This window comes from Ascaphus truei, chromosome 4 (assembly GCF_040206685.1).
Source record: "Ascaphus truei isolate aAscTru1 chromosome 4, aAscTru1.hap1, whole genome shotgun sequence".
In the NCBI taxonomy this organism is placed as follows: domain Eukaryota; kingdom Metazoa; phylum Chordata; class Amphibia; order Anura; family Ascaphidae; genus Ascaphus; species Ascaphus truei.
The window spans coordinates 391258933-391286219 of NC_134486.1; the positions used below are offsets into that span (position 1 = coordinate 391258933).

Below are 27287 nucleotides of genomic sequence, written 5' to 3' on the forward strand. Positions count from 1 at the left end.
CACACACTCTCACTGCACACACTCTCACTGCACACACTCTCAGAGCACACTGCTCACTGCACACACTCACTGCACACACTCTCACTGCACACGCTCTCACTGCACACTGCACACTCTCCCTGCACTCACTGCACACACTCTCACTGCACACTGTACACTGCACACACTCTACACTGCACACTGCACACACTCTCACAGCACACTGCACACTCCTCACAGCACACTGCTCACAGAACACTGCACACACTCCCAGCACACACTCCCAGCACTCACTGCACACTGCACACTCTCTCACTGCACACACTCTCACTGAACACACTCTCACTGCACTCACTCTCACAGCACACTGCACACACTCCCAGCACTCACTGCACACACTCCCACTACACACTGTACACTGCACACATTCTACACTGCACACACTCTCATTGCACACTGCTCACTGCACACACTCTCACTGCACACATTCTCACTGCACACACTCTCACTGCACACACTGCATACACTCCCAGCACACTGCTCACAGTACACACTCTCACTGCACACTGCTCACAGCACACACTCTCACTGCACAGTGCTCACAGCACACAGCACTCACTGCACACTCTCACAGCACAAAGCACTCACAGCACACAGCACTCACAGCACACTCTCACAGCACACATCACTCACATCACACTCTCACAGCACACAGCACTCACAGCACACTCACAGCACACTCTCACAGCACACAGCACACTCTCACAGCACACAGCTCTCACAGCACACAGCACTCACAGCACACTCTCACAGCACTGCACACACTCTCACTGCACACACTCTAACTGCACACTGCACACTGCACACTGCACACTCTCCCAGCACTCATTGCACACACTCTAACTGCACACTGTACACTGCACACACTCTCACAGCACACTGCTCACAGCACACTGCTCACAGAACACTGCACACACTCCCAGCACACACTCCCAGCACTCACTGCACACTGCACACACTCTCACTGCACACACTCTCACTGCACACACTCTCACAGCACACTGCACACACCCACAGCACTCACTGCACACACTCCCACTGCACACTGTACACTGCACACATTCTACATTGCACACACTGCACACACTCTCATGGCACACTGCTCACTGCACACACTGCTCACTGAAGACACACTCTCACTGCACACACTCTCACTGCACACACTACACACTGCACACACTCCCAGCGCACTGCTCACAGCACACACTCTCACTACACACTGCTCACAGCACACACTCTCACTGCATACTGCTCAGAGCACACAGCACTCACTGCACACTCTCGCAGCACACTCACACAGCACACAGCACTCACAGTACACAGCACTCACAGCACACTCTCACAGCACACATCACTCACAGCACACTCTCACAGCACATAGCACTCACAGCACACTCACAGCACACTCTCACAGCACACAGCACTCACAGCACACAGCACTCACAGCACACTCTCACAAGCACACAGCTCTAACAGCACACAGCACTCACAGCACTCACAGCACACTCTCACAGCACACAGCACTCATAGCACACTCTCACAGCACTCACAGCACACTACACCACACCTCCCACTCCCCCTCCCTACCTTTGGTGTCAGCTGCTGAGATCGGAGCAGAGCTGGCATCAGGAGGAGGGGGGGGTGTCGGGAGGAGGGGGGTGAGTGAGGAGCAGGCTGGGACTCGGAGGGCCACGTGGGCTATGCCGCGGAGGGCCGGTAGGTGTGGGGGTCTAGGGGGGGAGGAAATGGATGCCGGTGGTGGGAGGTAAGGAGCAGGTTGCGGCTAGACTCGCCATTGCTAGGGGACGTGTAGGGCTTCCGGCCACCTCTTCCTTCCTTCCTTCCCTCCTCACTCACTCCCTCCCTCCCGATCAGGCACGCGGCGGCCATATTTTTTTTAAATTAGCGCAACCCCGGTTCTAGCGCGGTCAGATTGGGTGGCCCCCGAGGACCACGCTATAACGGGGTTTAACTGTATTACCAGTAAAGTTATTGAAAAGTGGTATTAAAGCTTGGCTGCCCAAAAGCCAGGTTTTATCATCAAAAGCCCAGAGCCCAAGTTAGAGAAATAAATGTGTTTAAACTGTGTATTAATTTTTGTGAAGGCAGCCCTGGCAATTCGATTAGCCAGGATGTCTGCATAGGGATGTTGGTCCATTGGGGAGGATGGGATTAGTGAGCTGTCGAGCCATTTGGTTTAGTGGGGAAGGGCTGTGACGTTGAGGGGGTAACCAGGCTCACTAATAAAGGTTAAGCCCACTTGGTTGCCCCTGAGCTGTGTGTTGAAGTCCTAGAGTGTCAGCTCTTGGACCTAGATGTCGGGAATGCACTAATGTGACTGTGTGCAAATTGTGCAACATTAAATGATATTTTGTGTTGTTGCCTTTCTTGGGGTGATGGGACCAGGAGATGTCTAGGCCGTAAGTTTTAGAGTGGGTTTGCAAGATAAAGTCTTTACAGAATGTAACTATGTATCGGGGTTCCAAAGTTACAGGATACCCCAAAGATGTATCTGGGAATCAAGTAAGATTCTCAGATATATCAAAGCACATTGCTCCGGGCAAACTCCTACCTTGGAAACATTCTTGCACTCACCGCCAGGATGTCCTGCTGCATTAGAAAATGGAAAGGTAAATGGGACATGAAGGGGTTAATGTATCCCTGCAACCTACACAGGTGCCCTAGTTTAAGGGGGGGTGCCCAGGCAGATGCCCATGTACCCTGAATCCAGTATAGGGGTTCAGAGGAGTGCTCCAGCCAGGTATAAGGCTGATGAGTTTTTTATTAGAATAAAGAAAAGTCTACATTTGCAGAGTACAAGGGATATGGCTGGTGGAGAAGACAGTTTAGTTCTCCCTCTATCCCTCACACCAAAAGACTTAGGGGATTTCTAATAAAGTGTGTCAAGCATTTTAGTATGTTTGGCTGACTCTGGTATAGGGGTTCAGGGGTGCTCCAGCCATGTTTGAGGCTGAGCAGGTTTTTATTAAAGTAAGAAGTTTATTTATTGAGTGTCGGAGATAAGGCTACTGGGGAAAAACAGTTACAGTTTTCACTCTCTCACACCAAATAGACTTAGCACATTTTAATAAAGAAGAGTAGAAAAGTATAGTTTATTAAAGATGGTATGTTTTAAAATGTTATATACTTTTTCACTGTAACATATCTGCGTCTTTGTCCTGCAAGACTCAGAGCTGGGGGTTTATGACTACAAGGGTGTGGAGCTATCAAGTCTGATCCTGAGTCCCTAGATCATAGTCACACATGCTGGCAGAGGTGTGAAAGCCATCTAAATTGGATGGCTCGGTAAAGTGTACCTGTCCTGGGAAGATTGAAAGCCATCCTGGCAAGCAGTTACATCCCTAAGCATAGAGGCACCTCAGACCGGCAGGGGCTTTGCATGACAAGTGGGCAAGATGGCAATTTTCATGCATGCCCCTGTGCCATGCTGAAGCTAGAGGTGCTGGCTTCACAGGAGTGGCAAGCATAAGAATGTGTAAGGATCCGCACTGCGGGTATACCGGCTTCCAGCGCCTCCTTGCTGATTTGAGCTACTGCACATGACTTTTCCGGCTAAGTCCTGGTCAAACAACGGACTATTTAAAGACTTTGTTTCAATCAGGAAAGTTAGTTTTTCAACCCCAAACCCCCAGTAAGTGTATTGTCTTCTGCCTATTGTAATCCAATGTGTGTTTGCCTGTTTCTAGGGAATAAATCACAATTTAGTATACTTATTGGCTTTGCTCAGTGATATGATCCCGGTATAAATGTGTAAGTACCTGGTCTCCTGTGAAAAGGGCGGATAAAAAGGTCCAGAAACAAGGCTCCCCGCGCGGAGACTCGTTGTTCTCTGAGATCCTGTGGAGCCTACCCAGTGGTAGGTATGGTGCTGGCAAGGGAAAAGCCAATGGTTCCCATTGGCCAGTTCGAATTTCCCACTCACCAGCTACCTGAGACCCTCTGTACACCCCTTCCTCTGATGAGTACAACCAGCCAGGCCTCCCACATGTGTGTGATGGTTGCACTACAATCGGTGCGCTCGTTGGTCGGCAGTCCCTGTTCCATTTTAGACATAGGACACAGTGGTCAATGTAAGGGGACTGCCCAATCAGAGAACGAGACCATTTTTATTATTCCTATGCTTGGTCCTATGAAGCAGAGGCAGATTTTTTAAAGGTGCTTTGCTGGCAATAGCAAAGCACTGGTCATTGTGGTGCTGGAGAAGCCCAGCCAAGCTGAGGACAAGTACTACAGTAGTGATGCGGCCAAGTTCTCATATTAAATGCCGACCCGGTCAGCGGGGTAAACCAGGTATCTATCCCATAGATAGTACCGTGGTGTTTGTGGACATGGAGTTGACAGGGAAATCCTTCCTGAAGATGGTGCCCTGCACCTGGTGAGGCTAGAGACTTCCCCCAGACCCCAGTTAAGCATGTAGTCTCTGTATTTTGTGTTCCATTATATGCCTGCTGGTTTTACCATAATACATAAACCCAATTTTATTCCACTACTGTCTCCTGCCTAGTGAATTGATCCAGAAGGTAAATGTGTTAAAAGTACTGGTCTCCAGTGACATGCGCATTTGACCATTTAAAATACAACCAGCCAGCATAAAGTAAATAAAACTTCCACTTACCCCTGCCAGAATGAAGACCATCCTCATCACCGTCCATGTCCTCCGTTGGCAGCAACAGTGCAATAAAAAACATAATCTAACCCCTAACCCCTTAATCACCGTAGCGGTTAGTAACCTCTATTGTAATTAAGGGGTTAATCCACCCTCACCCGTTACCCACCAGGGCAGCCTAATCACTGTCCCCGGGGAAACAAACACCACCATCCACTACTGCAACCCATTGATTAGCAGAGTGTTAAAGCATGCCCATATAATATGGGCATGTTTTGCCACTATAGCAATAAATGGACAAGCTAAAAAAAAAACAGGCACACAATAAAACACAGTACATAAAATAAAATATATTACAAATGCCAAGAAACCAATTGATTGGAACAGTGGTACATCATACCCATATAACATAGGCATGATTTACCACTATGACAGCCAATGGTAAACAAAAAAAAATAAACAAGCACGTAAACTACTAAATGAAATCAAAACAATCACCAAAAGAAACACACCAAAAATAAACAACAATAATAAAGCAAACACCGAAAAAACTACCATAAAGATATAAAAGCACTCAACAACAAAATACCAGAATTAAAAAACAAAACACCAAAAAAACTGATATAAATAAAAGCAAAAAACAAAAACAAAACCATATTTAGATAGCAAAACACCAAAAAAAAGAATTAAAAAAACAATCAACAAAGAAACACAAGAATTATACAAAGCAATCAACAAAAATACATATACAGTAAAAGAAATAAAACAAGCATTTGCCAAAAAATGCATTGCTTGTCACTGTATTTATCAATAGCCCTAAAGGGGCATAGATAAAGACATTGGCAGTCAATGGGCAATCAAAAAAACTGAAATTAAAAAAATACAATCAAAATACCTGAAAAATGTAAATTACAAAGTGTTACAGGGACGTATCCCTTTTTAAATAAAGCAGCCTCAGAGCTCTGAGAATCCAGCAGAGAGAGTTAATTGCAGCCACTCAATTAACTAGTCTCCACTTGGACTAATGAGATCTCTGTAAAAAGCCTCATGTGAGACACAGGAGAGGGATCCTTGGCTCATTTGGGCTGGCATAAGGAGAAGGAGGACAGGCCAGAGGATTCCTGATCATACAACTATGCTGATAGAGGAAAGAACAGACTGTTTATTCCTCAAAAAACTACAGCTACAACAACAGAAACAGATAAGAGACTTTCTTGTTGGACTGTTGTGTTGTGTTGTGGGGTGTGTGTGTGTGTGTGTGTGTGTGTGTGTGTGTGTGTGTGTGTGTGTGTGTGTGTGTGTGTGTGTGTGTGTGTGTGTGTGTGTGTGTGTGTGTGTGTGTGTGTGTGTGTGTGTGTGTGTGTGTGTGTGTGTGTGTGTGTGTGATAATACTGAGTTAAGTTATGGTGAGTAAAAAAAGTGACAAAAACCCTCCACAGGAAAGCAAATATGCAAATACAACTGTATGCTCATCTGCATGTCTTAGGCAGGTCTGCAACCCCGCCTTTCCCCATTATCACCCAGCATACAGCACTTCCACTGCAGCAAGGGATTCTGGAAAATGACATGCAAATGAGCACACAGTGTCACTTTTTGCCTCAAAAACCATTTTTAACATGGTTCCCTATACAGTAGGCTTAAGCTTGCTGCATGGTCACAGCTTTGAGCACAGCCAGGGTTAAGGTGCATACCCAGAAAACCACCCACAGACAGCTTTTTTTTTTTTGTTTTGAAAATTCTTTTATTATGCAGCGAATCTTTACAACAAGATTATAACAGTACATAAATCATTTTCCAAACGGAAAAAAAACCGCGACGTTAACAACGGCGCAGGGCATATCCCACACAACTCACATACATTTTTATTAATGGTTTCCCCAAAAGTAAAAAAACTGTGACGAACACGGCGGTGCAGTGCATTTATACGTATGCACCGCACCATACTGCACCGACACACTTTATTCGAGCAAATACCCAGTATGTACCTGGCAGATACCTGGAATGCGCCGCTCCTCACCTCTGACAAGCCCCGTTGCGTTTGCCTTCCCAGCCTGGGTTCATGCCTGGCTGACGGGCGGCTGATCTGTTAAATGATAATGATTAGGATTTAATAGGCTGCAATGCTTCGCGTGTCTACCAGATGGCATAAATTCATGAATTGTAATGCAGTATATATATATATACTGTGCAGTATTGCAGCCAGCGGGAATAAAATGCTTCAATCCCTGCCTGGAAAATAACGCAATGCACTCGGGCAGAAAACAGTCACAAACCTCAATACACCCGGGTATACCCGAATTCGTGGGACTAGCCGAGCTCGAATAAAGTGTGTCGCCAGTGTACACACATTATCTCTAACTTTATTGCACAGAAAAACTTTTGGGGCGGGGGAGTAAGGGGAGGGTGTGGGGGGGGGGGTGTTTAGTCCTCCTCCTCAGGACCGTCAAAGATGGAATAGTCCTTGAGCAGGCTGTGGAGCAGCCTGCAACAGTCCTGTACCGACATCCTCTTCTTCCCCTTGCTCAAACTTTCCCTGGCGAATAGTAAAACGTCATTGAAACAGCACATTAGACGCCAACCGGCTTCGATTGGGTCCTCTGTGTGTGTTCCTGTAAAAAGTCCGTGGAACACCGAGTAGTACGTGACGCACTTCCTCGGTATACAATCTTTTAAGTCAGTGTCCAGCGCGCGCAGCAAGGCCTGTGCAAAGGGGCAGTTCCAGAAGAGGTGTATGATTCTTTCCTCCACTGGGTTGCACCTGGGGCAGTGCCTCACGAGGCTGAGTTTACTCTGGTACTTGTCCGCATTCACAGGGAGTCCCCCGTATATGGCCTGCCAAGCAATGTCTTTGTGTTTGTTCATTAGTCTTTTCGATGCCACATTCCTCCACACCGTTCCAAAGGTGTAGGGTTGGAGACCTGGCACCGATTCCATGATGTCTTTAGCCCTGATCATTTTGTAGATGACCTTGGGCTTCCACAGGTCTGGTTTTACTCCCTCCAGATTGTTCTGCCTCACAAACTTCTTCACGTCCTTGTAGAACCAGGGCGTGCGCCAGCTGTAAGGGATGGAGCTGTCCCACTTGTCCCACCCAGTGCTCTCCAAAGCGGCAGGAATAGGAGGCGGGACATGGATTAGCCAGAGGAGTCTGTGTCGCTGTCTCTCAGGGTGATCCGCACACAGTTGCTTACAAAGAAGGCGCGCAGCATAGTGGGGATGTCGGGAATTCCTCTACTCCCCTTGTGCGGCTCTTTGTACATCACCTCGCGCTTTCCCCTCTCAAACTTGGCCCCCCAGACAAAGCAGAACACTGCCATGGAGATCTCCTGGCAGGTTCTGGTCGAAGGCGGGTATGCCTGGGCCACGTACTGCAGGACAGGGAGGATCTCGTTCAGCAGCACCAGCTTTTTCCCCTCAATGGTGAGGGGTCTGAGGTGCCACAATCCGATCTTCTGCTTCTCCTTCTTCAGCCTCTCGTTCCAGCTCTTCAGGGCAGCGACCTCGCTCCCCACACCAAACCAGACTCCAAGGATTTGAATGAGGCCTGCTCTGATGGGGAGGGGGTCGGCAGTCAGGTTCCAAAGCCCAAATAGCTTGGTCTCTGACTTCCCGCAGTTGACTTTTGCTCCTGAAGCTTTCCCGAAATCCTCGCATGTCTGGACCAGCGTCTTCACCGACCGGCTATCTGCGCAGAAGATGGTGACGTCATCCATGTAGAGCGAGCACTTCACTTCACGTCTCTGGGGTCCTGGCACGACGATCCCTCTGATCTCTGCGTCTCGTCTGATGCGCTGGGCGAAGAGCTCTATACAACAGACAAAAAGGAGAGGTGAAAGAGGGCAGCCCTGCCTAACCCCTGAGAGGACAGGGAAGGGGTTAGTCTTCCATCCGTTCACGATCGCCACACTGTAAATGTCAAGGTACATCAGGTTAACATAAGAACAGAACATCTCCCCCATCCCATACTCACGCAGCACCCTGCCCATGAATTCATGGGAGACACGGTCAAAGGCCTTCTCCTGATCAAGGGTGACCAGGGCCGCGTGTACACGGCGGTCTTTGATGTAGTGGACTGCATCTCTGATTAGGGCGAGGCTGTCTGCGATCCTGCGTCCGGGGATGCCGCACGTCTGGTCTGGGTGGATGATCTGGCTGATGACCTTTTACAGTCTGTTCGCTAGGACTTTTGCTAGGATCTTGTAGTCCGCGTTCAGGAGGGAGATGGGACGCCAGTTCTTGAGGTCGCACCTGTCCCCCTTCCGTTTGTACAAGAGCGCCAGCATTCCTTCCCTCAGTGTTGGGGCATCCTACCTTCTGCTTCCATTTCCCTGTAAAGCTCGATCAGGTCTGGGCCGATCAGGTCCCACAGCTTCGTGTATAACTCAGCTGGGATACCATCTCCGCCCGGCGTCCTACCCGTCTTAAAGGATTTGGTTGCAGCGTGGAGCTCCTCCAGCGTCAGGGGGGCGTTCATGGCTGCTTTTCCTGCCGGGTCGATGGTGTTTGTAATCCCTGACAGGAATTTGTTAGCCTGGTCTCGGTCTGATGCTTTTGGGGAGTAGAGGTCTTCATAGAAATCTTTCACGACTCCCATGACTTCCTCCTTCCCCTGCTGCACGTTGACATCTTTGTCTCGCAGCTCCCTCAGGGGCGTGTGGGCAGAGTGGAGTTTCCTGAAGAAGAAGGCATTGCATTTCTCCCCCCTCTCAAGGTTCTCCACCTTGGAATGGAAGATGATTTGTCTGGATTCCTCCTCAACGTGCTTTTTCAGGCTCTCCTTGGTTTCCTCCAGGTCGTCATCCACGTTCCATCCACAGCGTTTGAGGTCATGCAGGGACTGCAGCTTGCGCTGCAGGCCCTCGAACTCCCCCTTCCTCTCACACGCCAGGCGTCTGCCCTTTGCCTGCAGGAAGTAGCGGATCCTTATCTTCGTGAATTCCCACCACTCTGCAGTGCTGGGGAAACAGGCCTTTTCTTCTTTCCATGCATGACCTTAATGGGTCTCATCAGTGTGGGGTTGATTTTAACTGGGTATGCAAAGAGGCTATGGGATAGGCTATACCATAATACTGAATTAAGTTATGGTGAGTAAAAAAAGTGACAAAAACCCTCCAAAGGAAAGCAAATATGCAAATACAACTGTATGCTCATCTGCATGTCTTAGGCAGGTCTGCAACCCCGCCTTTCCCCATTATCACCCAGCATACAGCACTTCCACTGCAGCAAGGGATTCTGGGAAATGACATGCAAATGAGCACACAGTGTCACTTTTTGCCTCAAAACCCATTTTTAACATGGTTCCCTATAGGCTTAAGCTTGCTGCATGGTCACAGCTTTGAGCACAGCCAGGGTTAAGGTGCATACCCAGAAAACCACCCACAGACAGCTGTTTCGACCTTAATGGGTCTCATCAGTGTGGGGTTGATTTTAACTGGGTATGCAAAGAGGCTATGGGATAGGCTATACCATAATACTGAGTTAAGTTATGGTGAGTAAAAAAGTGACAAAAACCCTCCACAGGAAAGCAAATATGCAAATACAACTGTATGCTCATCTGCATGTCTTAGGCAGGTCTGCAACCCTGTCATATATATATGACAAGAACAATAAGCGCAATCAAAATTGAATTATCAACACAATTATAAGTGTAAACAGTGACACAATACAATACAATATATTGGAGGAGGTAAATGTTATATTTTTGTTGGTTGTTTATTTTTTAGCTTATCCATTTATTGCTATAGTGGCAAATCATGCCATGATGTACCACTTTGCCAATCAATGGGTAGAGGGCCAGGGTAGTTGAACTGGGGAGGGTGGTGAGGCCTCCCAGGTGGGTAGCATGGGAATGGGTTTAACTCCTTAATTACTTTAGTGGTTACTAACCGCTAAAGTCATTAAGGGATTAGGGGCCATTAGATTGTATTTTTTATTGTTATGTTGTTGCCAACGGAGGACAAGGACGGTGATGAGGACAAGGACTGCCTTCATCCTGGCAGGGGTAAGTTGCAGATTTTATTTACTTTATGCTGGTTGTTTTTATTTTTAATTGGCAAATGCACTATTATCCATATCTGGATAATAGTCATTTTGCCCATTACTGTACTGTATGTGTTGGGGTTCGGGAGTTGTACTTATTTTAATGTATTTTACTCTAATTTCAGACAGGTATAGGTGCATTGTAAACTCCATGTTACAAAAAAATAAGAAATCTTGTTGCCTACTTATCAGACTGTTGCTAACAAAACTGTTTGGCATATGCCTGGCAATATAGTGTCCTGAGCTCATGGGGGCAACAAATGCCTAATAAGTTCCCACACTGTGCAGGCAGCATGGTTATTATAGCTGTAACTTGCCGTAGGAGCTTTCAAAGTCCTGCCACACACTGCCTTACCACTTTGAATACAAAGCATTGTGGGGAGTGACTTTACAAGCTCATACTTTTGTTGATAGTTATACCACTCACACTAAGGTGCAGTTTTGGACCCTACTAAATGTGCAGGACTACACTGCCTGGGATCCACCATTACATATTTTTGGGAAAACCCCTGCGAGACCCCTCGTGAACCCCTAAGGATTCCCAAACCTCCTATTTGGCATGACTTGTACAGTATAAGATCATTAAAGTGCACATACTGTAAGAACCATAATCAATACAATGTTCACATGATGGACCCTACATTCCCATACTGCTACATGTGGTAAATTACATGACACGGAAATAGAAACAGGCAGACACAGACAGAACTGGAAGACACAGGAGATGAGACTATGCCAGTAATGTGAGCTAGCAGAGGTAGAAGATGAAACACACTTCCTACTGCACTGCACACAATACTCTGAAGTGAGGAGTGCCCACTTGGAGAAAATCAGAGCTCTTATCCAGAACTTTAATAATATAGAAAATAACCAAAAAATAGCGATCCTCCATCATAGAAGATGAAACCACAAAAGAATTGGCTGCACACTATATCAGCACCTGTCACTGGCTGAGAGACGCCCACTAACACTCACATTCCTATGTACACCCAATGTACTGTGTAATCATTATATCCTACCCTCTGTTATTCATGTACAGTGTAACCATTATACCCTACACCCCATTATTTATGTACCGTGTAAGCATTGTACCATACCCCCTATTATTCATGCTATGGCAATACTGAAATGCTATTGTAGTGCAGACGGTTATTCTAAAACAAACCAGTGGCAATTACCAAAAAGACCCAGGTATATGCTGGGTACATGCTGGGTACATGCTGCAACATTTCAGTGACATTTCTGCGAGACTAATGGCCCATCGGATTAACAGTGGGAGTCCCTGGCAGTCCCATTCAAACTGAATGTTAATCCGATGGGCCTTTAGCCTCGCAGAAATGTCACTGAAATGTACCCAGCATGTGCCCAGCATGTACCTGGCTAGTTTAAGACAAGAGTAAGGCAAGTTTTAGAATACTCGTTGGCTCGTCTGTATTTCGTCACACCAATAAAGCTTACTGTATTTGATTTGATTGATTTGATTTGATTGACTAAATTTACTTTGAAGATAGATAATTTAATGTTGCGGTGATATTTATGAAAGTACTGTATAAAAGACACTCACCTTCTTTTGCCGCACAAGGAATGCATCAATGAAGCTCCTCTGATCATTTTCATCTAAATCCTTTAGATGTCCAACAAATGTATTTTTAATGAATGCATATAGTTCTTTCACATTATTTACAATAGTTCTGTGATTACCAGGAAGAAATCCTATAACTGGGAAGATATTGTACAGCTAGAAAAATGAAATAAAGTGGTTAAAACAAAGAGTACTGTAACACCTTAGGTTGTAAATATGTTATTTGTCTCTGCCTCAAGCACTAGAAGGACAGGGTTTCACAAAAGAAAAAGCGAGTCTGAATTAACTCTGGGGCTAAGTTGCTCTTGTTAGGCTCGGGCTGTATCCAATGGGGAGGGAAGAGGGGGGGGGGGGGAACTGGTAGTACACATTTATAGGACTGTGTTTAAATTAGGAACAAGTTTAAAGCTAGGTTTTACCTATTGTTAGGGACAAGTAGCTAAGGCCAGAAACTGCATTTGTGTTAAATCATCCATTTTTATCTGTTCACAACCTGTTAAGATTCTGTAGTCAGCCTTTTGCTGAAATATAATTTCTAATGTATTCAGCTTCTGCCAAATTACATTTCCTCTCCTGCTCAGGATTTTGCTAAGATACTTTTTGTGATGTCAGTTTCCTGCTGTTTTAGTAAGTAAACAATAAGACTGGTTCTCTGAGAGAGGCAAAATCACCTAGCATAGTTGCTAGAAGAAATTCAAGGTTTTTTGATAACAGACAATGAACAGGCTATGTATTTAGACAGTGTATGTATAGGGAGAATTACGCCCCAAAATCATTCCACTAATATGTCCAGCCCATAAATCACGCCTCTAATCTAAGTCACACCCAAGCCACACCCAAGCCACACCCAGGTTACACCTACGTTACGCCTCTAACCAAACCTTTCTTTCTTCTGTATAAAAAACTTTACCCTATGCTTAATAGACTGAGGCGGAAGGATTGAAACACTCTCTGTGTGTCGGTTCTTTCGTTTTCCCGGGCCTGTACATTCATCAGATTGGAGATAACATTGCTAGTGCATGATAAAGCTTCCCGAGGGAGTCTGCAGAGGGCGGTGCTGTGTGTTCGTATCCAGTCACAATGCCTCAAGCCCTTTTGGCAGAGGAAAGGTTCCTTTCACCTATAGTTAGGAAGGGTTCAGGTTAACCTCTTCTTCCCCAAGCTAGAAATAAGCTGTTAGAGACAGAAGAGGATCTGCATCCAAGAAAGGAGGACTGAAACTCCTCGAAATTTCAGATCCACAGCTTCATGGTCAAGCCAGATGAGATGGGAGAGAAACTAAGAGCACAGCAAAAAAGGAAGAGAACTGAAGGCCAATGAAAAAATAACAAAAATGTATTGAGACATCAACTAATTAAAAAGAGAAACCTCTAACGCTTTTCTCGCCAGGGGCGCTTTATCAAAGAGTAGTTTCAATGGTCTAGATCAAACTCTTTATAGCTCCCCCCCAAAAAGCACAGCCTACCTGTGCCCAGGTAAATCAATCCCCCTGTACACAAATCCCCTGTGAAAGTGAAACACAGGGAAGAGGCGTAACACTCTGAAGGTAGGGAACCACAAAGACATAATATACATTTATAGAAACATGTTAAAAAGACCAACAAAATCAAAACAACGATAAACACATACATATCATCTGTGGAACCTTATAATACAAGCGTAAAAACTAAACAAAAAATCAGTGGTAAACGATATCAGTATATGTAACTGATTAACCATAAATCAATATAACATATTAGAGTATAATCAGGTTTATATCAACTCAGGACACCTTAAATAATCTAATCCTGAAGTTGAATACCTCTCCTGATTTAAGATATTCTAAACGCCTGTAATGAACAATGCTAGAAAAAATTAATGAAAGTAGCAACTATCAGAAACTGTTTGAATAAAATATTTTTAGAGTCATACACATATACATAAAAAAATGAAAAAATGCATAACTCTACTCGAACAGGAATAAACCCACCAAAGGGCGACAGAGAACCATACAGATCTAATGGACTTATGTTATAATAGTCTAATCAGTATCATCCTAAAATAGGCATATGACAAGCAGATTCAAAGAAAATGTTTAAGATCCCATTCTGTATTAATTCCCGAAGGGAACAATGTATCCAAGGAATGGATCCAAAACATCTCACGTTGATTGAGCAGTTTTAATCTATCACCACCTCTCACAGGCATAGAAACCAACTCCAATGCTGAAAATATAAAACTTGATAAACTACCTGAAGGGCAATTAGTGAAATGTTTAGAAACAGGTGACATCAAGTCTTTTCTTTTTATAGACCGAATATGTTCCATAATCCTGTTTTTGACAGGACGTATGGTGCGGCCAACATAACCTTGGCCACAGCCACAAGTGAGATAATATATTACAAATTGTGAATCACAATGAATAAAGGATGGGATCCTATAATTCTTTTTAGAATAAATGGTCTCAATACATTTAATAGGTTTCGCATAACAACAAATACAACATCTACCACATTTAAAGAAACCTCCTATCTTATTTGATCTATTTATCTCTGTAGAATTAAAAAAAACTAGGAGAAAGATAGCTTGATAAGGATTTGGCTTTCCTAAAGGTAATGGCTGGACCCTGGTTGACTGAACTATATAGGTCTCTATCAAGAGTAAGGGTCCCCCAATGTTTATAGAAGTTAGAACATATCTGTTCTGCCTGCCGACTAAACTGGGTGACAAAAAGAGGGGATGTCCTGATCTCTCGAAGACCTCACAGACGACTGTGATAACAACTCCGTCCTATTGGAAGACTCAGCACACATATATGCTTCCTCAATATCATCTTGTTTGTATCTCCTTTGAACAAATCTATTTTTTAGTTCTTCAGCTTGTTGCTCAAATAAATCATCGCTTGAACAAAGTAGCCTCAGACGAAGAAATAGGGCCCTGGGTATACTCCAAATCAATGATTTAGGATGACTGCTATTTGCTTCCAATAAAGTATTTCTTGAATTAGGATTCCCTCAAAATGTCCGTTTGAATAGTGCCTGTTGTGTTAATGAATTAAGTGACATCCAAATAATTAATGTGATTCATGTGTTCCTCATATGTAAATGTAAGATTTAAAGTATTAACATTAAGTGTTTGAATAAAGGTGATCAGTGATAATAAATCCCCATCCCAAATTATAATCAAATCGTCAATATACCTCTTATAAAAGATAATCTGATGACGAAAAAAATTATCAGCACCGAAAATGTGGGTGGATTCCCAAAGACCCAAAAATAAATTAGCATAGGAAGGGGCAAAAGACGTCCCCATAGCAGTACCCCGTGTTTGTAGATAAAAATGTGCATCAAAAGAAAAATAATTATGAGTGAGAAGAAACGTAATGAATCAAGAAGAAAGGCACATAATGAAATGGACAGTGTGGAAGCATCAAGAAAAAATTTAACTGCTTGAATCCCTTGATCATGATCAATGATTGAATAGAGGGACATGACGTCCAATGTCACCCATCTAAAGCTCTTTTTCCAGCAGATACCTTTAATGGCAGATAACAGATCCATAGAGACTCTCAGAAAAGAAGGTAAAATCCTAACGAGAGGCTGTAAAAAGCCATCAACACAGCGTGATAACCCATCTCCTAAAGATCTAATACTAGCCACAATGGGCTGCCCAGGAGGGCGGACCAGTGACTTATGGATCTTTGATAGATGGTGGAAGATGGGCACAACAGGTGAGGCATTGTAAAGAAACTCATACTCTTTATTATTCAGAACAAATAAAGCTTTATCCACATCGGGGGACCTCACGACCACCGCTCCCAACTGGTCCCCACTATATGTGATCGCCTGAAGGGCTTATTTCATTACAGTGGCAGTTTTGCCTGTATCATAGGTGCAGTCTCTGGTATTTATAGGGTTATTCATGATGCCTCCACGTGATGTACGCTGTCTTTAGGGCTAGTAGCGCCGGGCTCTGAGGTTCACTCCTCTATTCTGCCATGGTCAAGCCAGGACTGCTTCCAGGAAACACACATATATTCATGTGAGTTACAGGGAGGATTCCTGCAACTTGTATTTAGTTTGTTAGGGAATTGGGTGGGCAGCTCTTTAAAGGTGCTTTACAAAGCTCTTCTTTGTAGAACCTTTGGCACAAGTTCCATAGGCTTAGGGTAGATGGAAACTTTTCTGGTGCACTTTGAGAGCTGGGCTTGCTAACATACTAGGAAGGGGAATGTCAGAGAGCAGGAGAGATTAGATATAGTTCAAATTGATAATATCCAAATTTACAAAATATTAAATTACTTAAGAATATCACTTTTCATATAATATATACTGGGGAGGCGGGGAGCTGAGCCAAACCACTATTTTCAGCTCCGGTGATACCATGGTACCTGAGTTAATTACCAGTGAAGCTACCAGGTTTAAATTTGCTTCAGTTGAAACAAAATGAATGCCAAATCTTGGGATAATAGGAAGCTGTAATATAATCATTTGTGGCTTTATATTGAATGTTTATTTAAACTCTTTAAAAAAAAAAAAATCAGATGTATTACTGGTAACTTCACCAGTAAATATATTGTAAACTTGGGGGTAATGGACCTGAAAATAGCGCAGTTCAGTCTGGGGATCCCCCCATTTCAAATCCTGTAAAAAAAAAAAAAATAGAGTTTAGTTAGGCTAAATTGCTCCCTTAAGAATGGACCTGAAAATAGCGCAGTTCAGTCTGGGGATCCCCCCATTTCAAATCCTGTAAAAAAAAAAAAAATAGAGTTTAGTTAGGCTAAATTGCTCCCTTAAGAGCCAAGTGATAAATTACATATCATCTTCATTAATGGAAAGAGAACATGGCCTACCAGGCTAAACCAATGCTATTCCACTGCTACAGCCGCAGCCCCATTTATTCTCCAACATCTCAGAATTTTTTCGGGTATTTTTTCCGAATGCTACGCACGTCACCGCACTTCACCACGTACATGCCGCATTCATACCGCATTCATGTTGCATTCATGCCGGCGTCACCCGCAGTTGATGCGTTTATTGATGTTTTAATTGATAATAGTTCGGATTTAATTGGTTGCAATTCTTCATGTATCCGCCAGGTGGCAGATATTCATGAATTGTAATGCGCATGCGCTTCAGTAATGTGTCAACATGCAGGTGTTTAAAAGAATACCACAGTGGTCCATTGTAAATTGGCCTTGGTACTGAAGAAGTTACAATAATGTATCAATTTAGGCTTTAGGCTTTTCATATTAAAAAATACATGCACAGTGTCTGGTGTTTTATTGTCCTGTTGTCCTGAGAGTTCCAACATGAATGCACCGCAGTCCGTGTTCCAAAAACCCGACAGAACGTACAGTACCGACACACTTTATTCGAGTGTGGTCGGTACCGCAAGCCGGGAAATCTCCCGGCTTGCTAGTGGCCGCCCCTCGGCGTGCCGCGCGTCATAGACGCGCGGTCACGCGTCTTCGGGAGCATGCGCCCCCTGCACGCGCGTCCAGGGGCTCCCCGAGGGAGCCCTGGTGTCCCGCGATCGCGGGACAGCGGCAGGGGGTTCCGGGGGACCCGGCGGACCCGGCAGCGGTAGGGAGAGCGCCCCGATCGGAGGGCGCTCTTCCGCTGCTTCGGCGCGCGCCCGTCACTCTCGGGCGCGCGCCAGGCTACTGCTGCGGCAGAGAACGGGCAAATGCTCGAATAAACTCTGCCGCAGCAGTACGCTTATTTAATATGCTCATGTGTGGAAGCGTGCAATAAGGAAAAAGTTATGTATCGATCCGTGTTTTTTTCGTATTGATCCCGGTGTTATTGGAGGGTATTGGTGTGTATGGCCAGATTTTTCCCGTATCTATGATCATGGAGACTTCAAAAGGCGAAAGGTCATCTTAAAACCAACTAAGAAACGTCAGTCGCAGGCAAGCAATGCGCCAGCACCGGCTTCCAATAACGGTTCAACCGTCAATGAAAACCTGGTGACCGGCAACCCTTGCTGTCTGTCCCTGTCCGGATACCTTCAGCCTTAGCTGGATACCGCGTACAGATTCCAGCAAGCTTGCATGTACCTAAGCGATTTCCAGCCTCATCAGCTGACTACAGGTGTAGTAGTCCCGCTGTCACCTGTCAACTACGTGTATAATCAAGAATATGGGACTGGCAGTGGCTCGGCGCCAGCTGATTGGCAAAGTCTATGGTGAGTAATGTTGACGTATTTTATTCTGTTTTTGAAATATCAATTCAATGCACAGTCAAGCGATTCTCCTGTAAGCAATATGTCCTGTCAGCAATATCATTGGCTGAGCAGCTTCTACAGTAGATACTGAACAATTGGTGGACCGCTAGGCGCATGTGCATTGGAACCTTCTTGAAACGTATATCACATCGATACATAACTTTTTCCTTATTGCACGCTTCCACACATGAGCATATTAAATAAGCGTTTTTGGAACACGGACTGCGGTGCATTCATGTCGGAACTCTCAGGACAACAGGACAATAAAACACCAGACACTGTGCATGTATTTTTTAATATGAAAAGCCTAAAGCCTAAATTGATACATTATTGTAACTTCTTCAGTACCAAGGCCAATTTACAATGGACCACTGTGGTATTCTTTTAAACACCTGCATGTTGACACATTACTGAAGCGCATGCGCATTACAATTCATGAATATCTGCCACCTGGCGGATACGTGAAGAATTGCAACCAATTAAATCCGAACCATTATCAATAAAAACATCAATAAACGCATCAACTGCGTGTGACGCCGGCATGAATGCAACATGAATGCGGTATGAATGCGGCATGTACGTGGTGAAGTGCGGTGACGTGCGTAGCATTCAGAAAAAAAACCCGAAAAAATCGGAGATGTTGGAGAATAAATGGGGCCGCGGCTGTAGCAGTGGAATAGCATTGGTTTAGCCTGGTAGGCCATGTTCTCTTTCCATTAATGAAGATGATATGTAATTTATCACTTGGCTCTTAAGGGAGCAATTTAGCCTAACTAAACTCTATTTTTTTTTTTTTTTTACAGGATTTGAAATGGGGGGATCCCCAGACTGAACTGCGCTATTTTCAGGTCCATTACCCCCAAGTTTACAATATATTTACTGATGAAGTTACCAGTAATACGTCTGGTTTTTTTTTTTTTAAATAGTTTAAATAAACATTCAATATAAAGCCACAAATGATTATATTACAGCTTCCCATTATCCCAAGATTTGGCATTCATTTTGTTTCAACTGAAGCAAATTTAAACCTGGTAACTTCACTGGTAAGTAACTCAGGTACCATGGTATAACCGGAGCTGAAAATAGTGGTTTGGCTCAGCTCCCCGCCTCCCCAGTATATATTATATGAAAAGTGATATTCTTAAGTAATTTAAAATTTTGTAAATTTGGATATTATCAATTTGAACTATATCTAATCTCTCCTGCTCTCTGACATTCCCCTTCCTAGTATGTTAGCAAGCCCAGCTCTCAAAGTGCACCAGAAAAGTTTCCATCTACCCTAAGCCTATGGAACTTGTGCCAAAGGTTCTACAAAGAAGAGCTTTGTAAAGCACCTTTAAAGAGCTGCCCACCCAATTCCCTAACAAACTAAATACAAGTTGCAGGAATCCTCCCTGTAACTCACATGAATATATGCGTTTCCTGGAAGCAGTCCTGGCTTGACCATGGCAGAATAGAGGAGTGAACCTCAGAGCCCGGCGCTACTAGCCCTAAAGACAGCGTACATCACGCGGAGACATCATGAATAACCCTATAAATACCAGAGACTGCACCTATGATACAGGGAAAACTGCCACTGTAATGAAATAAGCCCTTCAGGCGATCACATATAGTGGGGACCAGCTGGGAGCGGTGGTCGTGAGGTCCCCCGATGTGGGTAAAGCTTTATTTGTTCTGAATAATAAAGAGTATGAGTTTCTTTACAATGCCTCACCCGTTGTGCCCATCTTCCACCATCTACCAAAGATCCATAAGTCACTGGTCCGCCCTCCTGGGCAGCCCATTGTGGCTAGTATTAGATCTTTAGGAGATGGGTTATCACGCTGTGTTGATGGCTTTTTACAGCCTCTCGTTAGGATTTTACCTTCTTTTCTGAGAGTCTCTATGGATCTGTTATCTGCCATTAAAGGTATCTGCTGGAAAAAGAGCTTTAGATGGGTGACATTGGACGTCATGTCCCTCTATTCAATCATTGATCATGATCAAGGGATTCAAGCAGTTAAATTTTTTCTTGATGCTTCCACACTGTCCATTTCATTACGTGCCTTTCTTCTTGATTCCATTACGTTTCTTCTCACTCATAATTATTTTTCTTTTGGTGCACAGTTATATTTACAAATACGGGGTACTGCTATGGGGACGTCTTTTGCCCCTTCCTATGCTAATTTATTTTTGGGTCTTTGGGAATCCACCCACATTTTCGGTGCTGATAATTTTTTTCGTCATCAGATTATCTTTTATAAGAGGTATATTGACGATTTGATTATGATTTGGGATGGGGATTTACTGCACCGACACACTTTATTCGAGCAAATACCCAGTATGTACCTGGCAGATACCTGGAATGCGCCGCTCCTCACCTCTGACAAGCCCCGTTGTGTTTGCCTTCCCAGCCTGGGTTCATGCCTGGCTGACGGGCGGCTGATCTGTTAAATGATAATGATTAGGATTTAATAGGCTGCAATGCTTCGCGTGTCTACCAGATGGCATAAATTCATGAATTGTAATGCAGTATATATATATATACTGTGCAGTATTGCAGCCAGCGGGAATAAAATGCTTCAATCCCTGCCTCTAAAATACCTCAATGCACTCGGGCAGAAAACAGTCACAAACCTCAATACACCCGGGTATACCCGAATTCGTGGGACTAGCCGAGCTCGAATAAAGTGTGTCACCAGTGTATTATCACTGAACACCTTTATTCAAACATTTAATGTTAATACTTTAAATCTTAAATTTACGTATGAGGAACACATGAATCACATTAATTATTTGGATGTCACTTAATTCATTGACACAACAGGCACTATTCAAACGGACATTTGTAGGAAGCCTAATTCAAGAAATACTTTATAGGAAGCAAATAGCAGTCATCCTAAATCATTGATTTGGAGTATACCTAGGGCCCAATTTCTCCATCTGAGGAGACTTTGTTCAAGCGATGATTTATTTGAGCAACAAGCTGAAGAACTAAAAAATAGATTTGTTCAATGGAGATACAAACAAGATGATATTGAGGAAGCATATATGTGTGCTAAGTCTTCCAATAGGACGGAGTTGTTATCACAGTCGTCTGTGAGGTCTACGAGAGATCAGGAATTGGATAGGGGGACATCCCCTCTTTTTGTCATTTTATGGAGGGGAATCCAATACCCACCTCAATGTCTCTCGCAAACCTAGCCATCATACACAAGGAAGGCAGAGACCCGATGCAATGTGGAAGCTATTGTCCAATCTCCCTTCTCAATAATGACCTCAAATTATACAGTAAAATACTGGCGAAAAGTCTAAACCCAATCTTACCGAGACTTATACATATAGACCAAGTAGGATTTGTCGCGGGCAGGCAAGCCTTAGACAACACTCGTAAGATAATCAATATTATAGACCATGTCAACCTCACAGGAACCAAAGCAATACTCTTGAGCCTAGACGCAGAGAAGGCGTTCGATAGAATTGTCTGGCTCTTCCTAGATCACACTATGCGTAAATTCGGCTTTAAAGACGCATATCTAGAAGGGGTCCGTAGACTCTACCAAGACCCGTCAGCAATGGTAAAATTACCAGGGGGCAGTCTCCAGAGATTTAATATTAAAAACGGCACAAGCCAGGGATGCCCTTTATCCCCTCTCCTCTTTGCACTCACCATAGAACCCCTGGCGTCCACAATTCGAAACAATAGGGACATCCAAGGAGTAGAAATAGGACAAACACAATATAAGATATCTCTATTCGCGGACGATATCATCTTAACACTCTCCCAACCCCAAATTTCCCTCCCCAATCTCCAAAAAGAACTCAAAGACTTTGGGAAAATATCAGGCTATAAAATTAATAGCGATAAATCCGAAGCGTTAAATCTAAACCTGCCGGAGCCAGAGGTGAAACTCCTCAAGCTAAATTTTAGCTACCGGTGGAGTTCCTCTTGTATCAAATATTTGGGAGTAAAGATACCGAGGAACTACCACTCTCTGTACCAACATAATTACCCGCCCTTATTCCGGAAAATCAAACAGTATCTTGATAAATGGGGAGGATACCAAATATCATGGATCGGGAGAATGATCTCGGTCAAAATGAATATACTCCCCATATTGTTATATTTCTTCCAGACTCTCCCGATCCACATCCCTGGCTCAGAACTGAAAACTATACAAAAACAGATCTTTCATTTTATTTGGCAGGGTAAAAAACCCAGAATCTCCAGGGCAGTTCTGCTTGCCTCAAGGGGGAGAGGGGGTCTGGGAGTCCCAGACATTATGAGATATTACCAAGCCCCCCAGCTGAGACAAGTAGTAGCCTGGAACGCAAATCTGAGCCAATATTTCTGGCTAGATATAGAATCGCAATGCGCATGCCTTCACTGCCAGCATGCCTTTGGTCCCTGTGCAGGGAAGATATGCAGACAAGCAAATTCAAATTGGGCCCAATGAAACACACATGGGAGATATGGATGAAATGCAAACTTAAATTTAAGCTCACTAACTCTAAATCTCAACTCATCCCAATTATTCAAAATCCCAAATTCCTGCCTGGTTGTGAGCCTAGACAATTTGACCAATTTACAGTTAAAAATATCAGAGCAGTTGCCGACCTCCTGAGCTTTGGGCAGTTCCTGAGTTACCAAAGATTGCGAAACAAATATGAAATGGCAGGACTGAACGTCTTCAAATACCTGCAAATTAGGCACTGTATCCAAACACTATCCCCAACGTTGGAATTTCCGCCTCTCACTAATTTCGAACGGCTGTGCAGGGAAACAGCCCACCAAAAAGGTCTCATAACACAAAATTACGCGGAACTGGAAAGGGCAACAGATGCCCCCACCCATGACTACATGCTGCATTGGGCAGCAGAATTGAACATAGTTATAGACCGAGAGGACTGGGAAAGTATTTAGGAAGCAGCCTCAGGAACTTCCATATGTACCACAATCAAGGAAAATATTTATAAAATACTGTTCCGCTGGTATCTTACCCCAGTTAGAATAAATCAAATCTACCCCCCGGCCTTCTATCTATGCTGGAGAGGCTGTGGACAAAAGGGAGACATGGCACACATTTGGTGGACATGTCCGGAAATTCAGAAATACTGGGAAACTATACAGTCTATAATTAAAGAGGTCATAGGCCTCACCATACCTATTGATCCGCTGACCTACTTGTTGGCCAGGCCAATAGAGAATATTGAGCACCCAACAAGGAAATTAATCTCCTTCATACTCACGGCGGCTAGATGTGCGGTGGCCGCCTCATGGAAGAAGGTGTCTCCCCCCAAGCAAACAGTCAAGAAAAGAATCCAAGAGGTAATGCTCATGGAGCAACTATCAGCCTTCTTGAAAAGGACTACGGTCTCTTTCTACAAAGTATGGTAACCGTGGCTGATTCGTTCAGCAAATTAACCTTGTCCCAATCCCCCCCACCCCCCACAATTAAGGATAATCAGGTCAAAGGAGAGACTCCATACGGGACACTGAGGAGGATGGGACATCCCCACCCCACACTCTCTTCCCCTCCCCCCTTCTACCCTCTCTATTTCTGTTTCCTTCCCCCCCCCCCTCGCTAACCCCTACGGCCCGAGAAGAAGGGCCGAGGGCATGTTGAGACTGTGTCAAGGAAAAAGAAAAAATCCTGTATTAGGCTAAGATATAACTGTCACACTGTATGCTGTATCAATGCCTAATAAAAAAAATTGAAACAAAAAAAAGAGACTCTTGAGGGCAGGAGGACTGTGTGCTGCCAGAAATACACTGGGGACCCAGACCTCTATTCCAGGACAGACGACCCTGGAACACGCCAGAGGCTAGCCCCTCAACGGACATGAACCAGACTCACAGACTGACACAGAGAGCCTCTGCTTACAGGTACCTCTTTAGACTTTGGAGTGATAGGTTGGTAAGGGGATTATCCTCCCAGCCTTGCAGTTAGGGACTGGGAAAGTGATTTAGCCCTTACAAAGGGATAGGCTGTTTATTTATTTTTATATATATGTATTGCCTTAAAATATTGTTTAAAGTGATGGGCTGAATAAAAGCCATTATTTAATTCCCCCCAATCTGTCTCCCTGGTTGTACTTCTAAACATGTCGCTTACAATGAGACACATTGAATTTGAAAACATCAAATGTGTGTTGTAGTACGAATGAAGAGGTACTGTTCCAGTGATATGGCTACAACTATTTTATAATGCCATATTTGTAAGACATAAACTTAATCAGACCAGTATACAATAATAAAAAAAATGCTGTTTTTAAATGTTTGGCCCTGAACCAATGTTGTGATTTGGAGCAATGACAATGATCTTCTAGGTCAAACCCTATCCAAGTGGTATGTCAATAAAAAAATCAAGCAGCCAAGTTTATTATTTATTTAATAATAACTTTAAACATTATACCCTAACTATAACAGGGACTTATGCCTATTTAAAGAAAGTTGCCTCAGACCTCTGAATCCAGCATGGAGCTGTTAATTGCAGCCACTCAATTAGCCAGGCTCCACCTTGCTAATCAGAGCTCTAAAAAAAGTTTCATGTGAGAAACAGAGGCAAAGATTTTCCTTAGCACACAATGGTGCTGACATGAGGAGAGAGCCTTGAGCACACAGGAGGACTGTGACAACAAGACACGAGGATGCCAGATCTCTATGCCTGGACACAAAGATTTCCTTAGCACACAACTGTGCTGACAGAGGAAAGACCAGACTGATATTCCTGCGAGCAGCTGGACTGCAAAGCCTGCAGCTGGATAACCAGATAAGACTTTCTTATATATTGCTCACTGAGAAATATAGAATATGGTTTTGGGACTGGGAACTGGCTTATACAGCACGCCACAGATAGTTAGGACATATACTTTCTAGTTATTCTCCAAAATTGAGTAGGGTTTCTTTTATGTTATGTGCTGTACATTGTTTAGAAGAGCAGACTCAATAAAGCCATGTGTTAATTAAACCCTAAATGGTCTCCATTAGTATACCTCTGCACACATCTCTTATATTAACCTTAAAACTTAAACATTATCTGAACTTGCCAGTCATATGTTTACAAGTCTCTGATCTTCCAGCCAAGAGGGGATTTAACGTAAAAAACAACATAGTGGTGAAACAACACATATGAAAACAACACAGTGGTAAATAGACTGAGACCTAGCCTCATAACCAATCACCTTTGCCACTTTCCAAAAACATACCAAAATTGGAGTCCAAATACATTATAACACAACTTAACTTCTGACAAGCTCCCTTCACCACAACCAAAGTCATCATTCATTCATTGAATCATTAAATTTACTTTGCTGTCCTCTCAAAACCAAAACATCTTAATTCCCTCTTTTAAAGCATTATTACAATTATTTCATTTTTAATCAGATAAATATTGTAAATGCCACTAGCTCTATAATAGCCGTTTACCATTACTGTATTCTCTAAATCAAAGTGTCTTTTGAATAACCCACCAATAGTCTTACATGGACTTGTTAATTTATTGTAAACTCTTTTGAGGTTATTTTCACTGCCAAAAACTCTCTGATTTGCATTTCAATATTACAGTACAGTAGAGCTATAAAAAACAATAACCAACTGCACAAAACCCGTTTTCATATTATACTCATTTCATACTACTCAATTGTTACCACCCACATGTACAGTATAATAATAATAATAATAATAATAATAATAATAATAATAATAATAATAATAATAATATAAAACTGGATCCCCATAAATTGGCCAAAACCTCAACAATGCAGGTAATATTTTCCTCCACTTTCATCTTCTATGTGCCAATCAGCAAACGTTTAACCTATCTGAAGAAAACACCATCTGATTTATTTAAGGATGAGTACTGTATGTGGTCTCACTGATGCCCAGTGGATGAATGAGTGACCCACTATCCATATGAGGGCAGGGACTGCAAAGAGGCTTAAAGCAAAATAAACTAATACAATCTACTGTACAATATACATTTAATCAAATGAGAATGTATATAACCTAAACCACCGATATTCTTTGTCCCCCAATTCATTGCATGTAATCTGGCAAACCCGCACTTGTAGCCGTGGTACCTAGTCTATAATACTGAACCCTCCTGTTTAATATCTTGTACCTGCAGTCCCCACTGGACTTTGATTGATAATTGAAATAAGCTTGCTCACCCAAAAGGCACCCCCAAAAAATGTCTGTATAAAGATAATTAATTAATAAAATCCCAAATAATTTGGGAGTGATGGGTTGACGACTATTTTTCTACTTTTAACCTCATTGGAAACATTTAACTAGTTGGTTAACCAATAATTCATTTGTCATATAAGGTTCTCCTAACAGCTGAGAGCAGAAAGAAATACCTTCTAAGTTCATATCCATGGCACAACCTGATAAACTTAATATACTTAAAGTCTGAATAAATAAAAAACAGAACCTCAAAAAATGAGTCCTTATCCAATGTAAAAGGAAACTAGTGCATAGAATCCCAACAGTTCTGCCAAACTCTAAAATATTTGACTATTTAAAGGGGGTCAACAAATTGACGAGTAAGTAACCTACTGTACTCTATGTCTTGAACACAAGATTCCATATGAACTTGAGACATACAGTACAATCTCTCCCTCTGCTCTTCCAGTGCCAGTTGCCTAAAAGACTGTGAGCCGAAATGGAATAGACTATCAGCAACTGAAACTAGGGTCATGCTTTGACTGAAATTAAATATTATAATCAAGGTAAAAATGTTGCAGCAAACTAATGAAGTTAATGATAATTTGATAGTTCCAATCATGACGCTCATATTATTACAGAAAAAG

General features: G+C 43.4%; 1 protein-coding gene across 2 annotated transcripts in view; it reads right to left on the bottom strand.

The window, feature by feature from the left end:
- LOC142493878 (cytochrome P450 2K1-like) overlaps positions 1-27287 on the bottom strand; it is a 102053-nt gene that overhangs the window by 45939 nt on the left and 28827 nt on the right. The window contains exon 5 of one of the 2 annotated variants that reach the window (XM_075598572.1): positions 12270-12443. The exons of the other annotated variant lie outside the window; for it this stretch is intronic. Coding sequence (XP_075454687.1) covers positions 12270-12443 — 174 coding nt within the window. The remainder of the gene's footprint in view (positions 1-12269; positions 12444-27287) is intronic. 2 annotated transcript variants of the gene reach the window in all.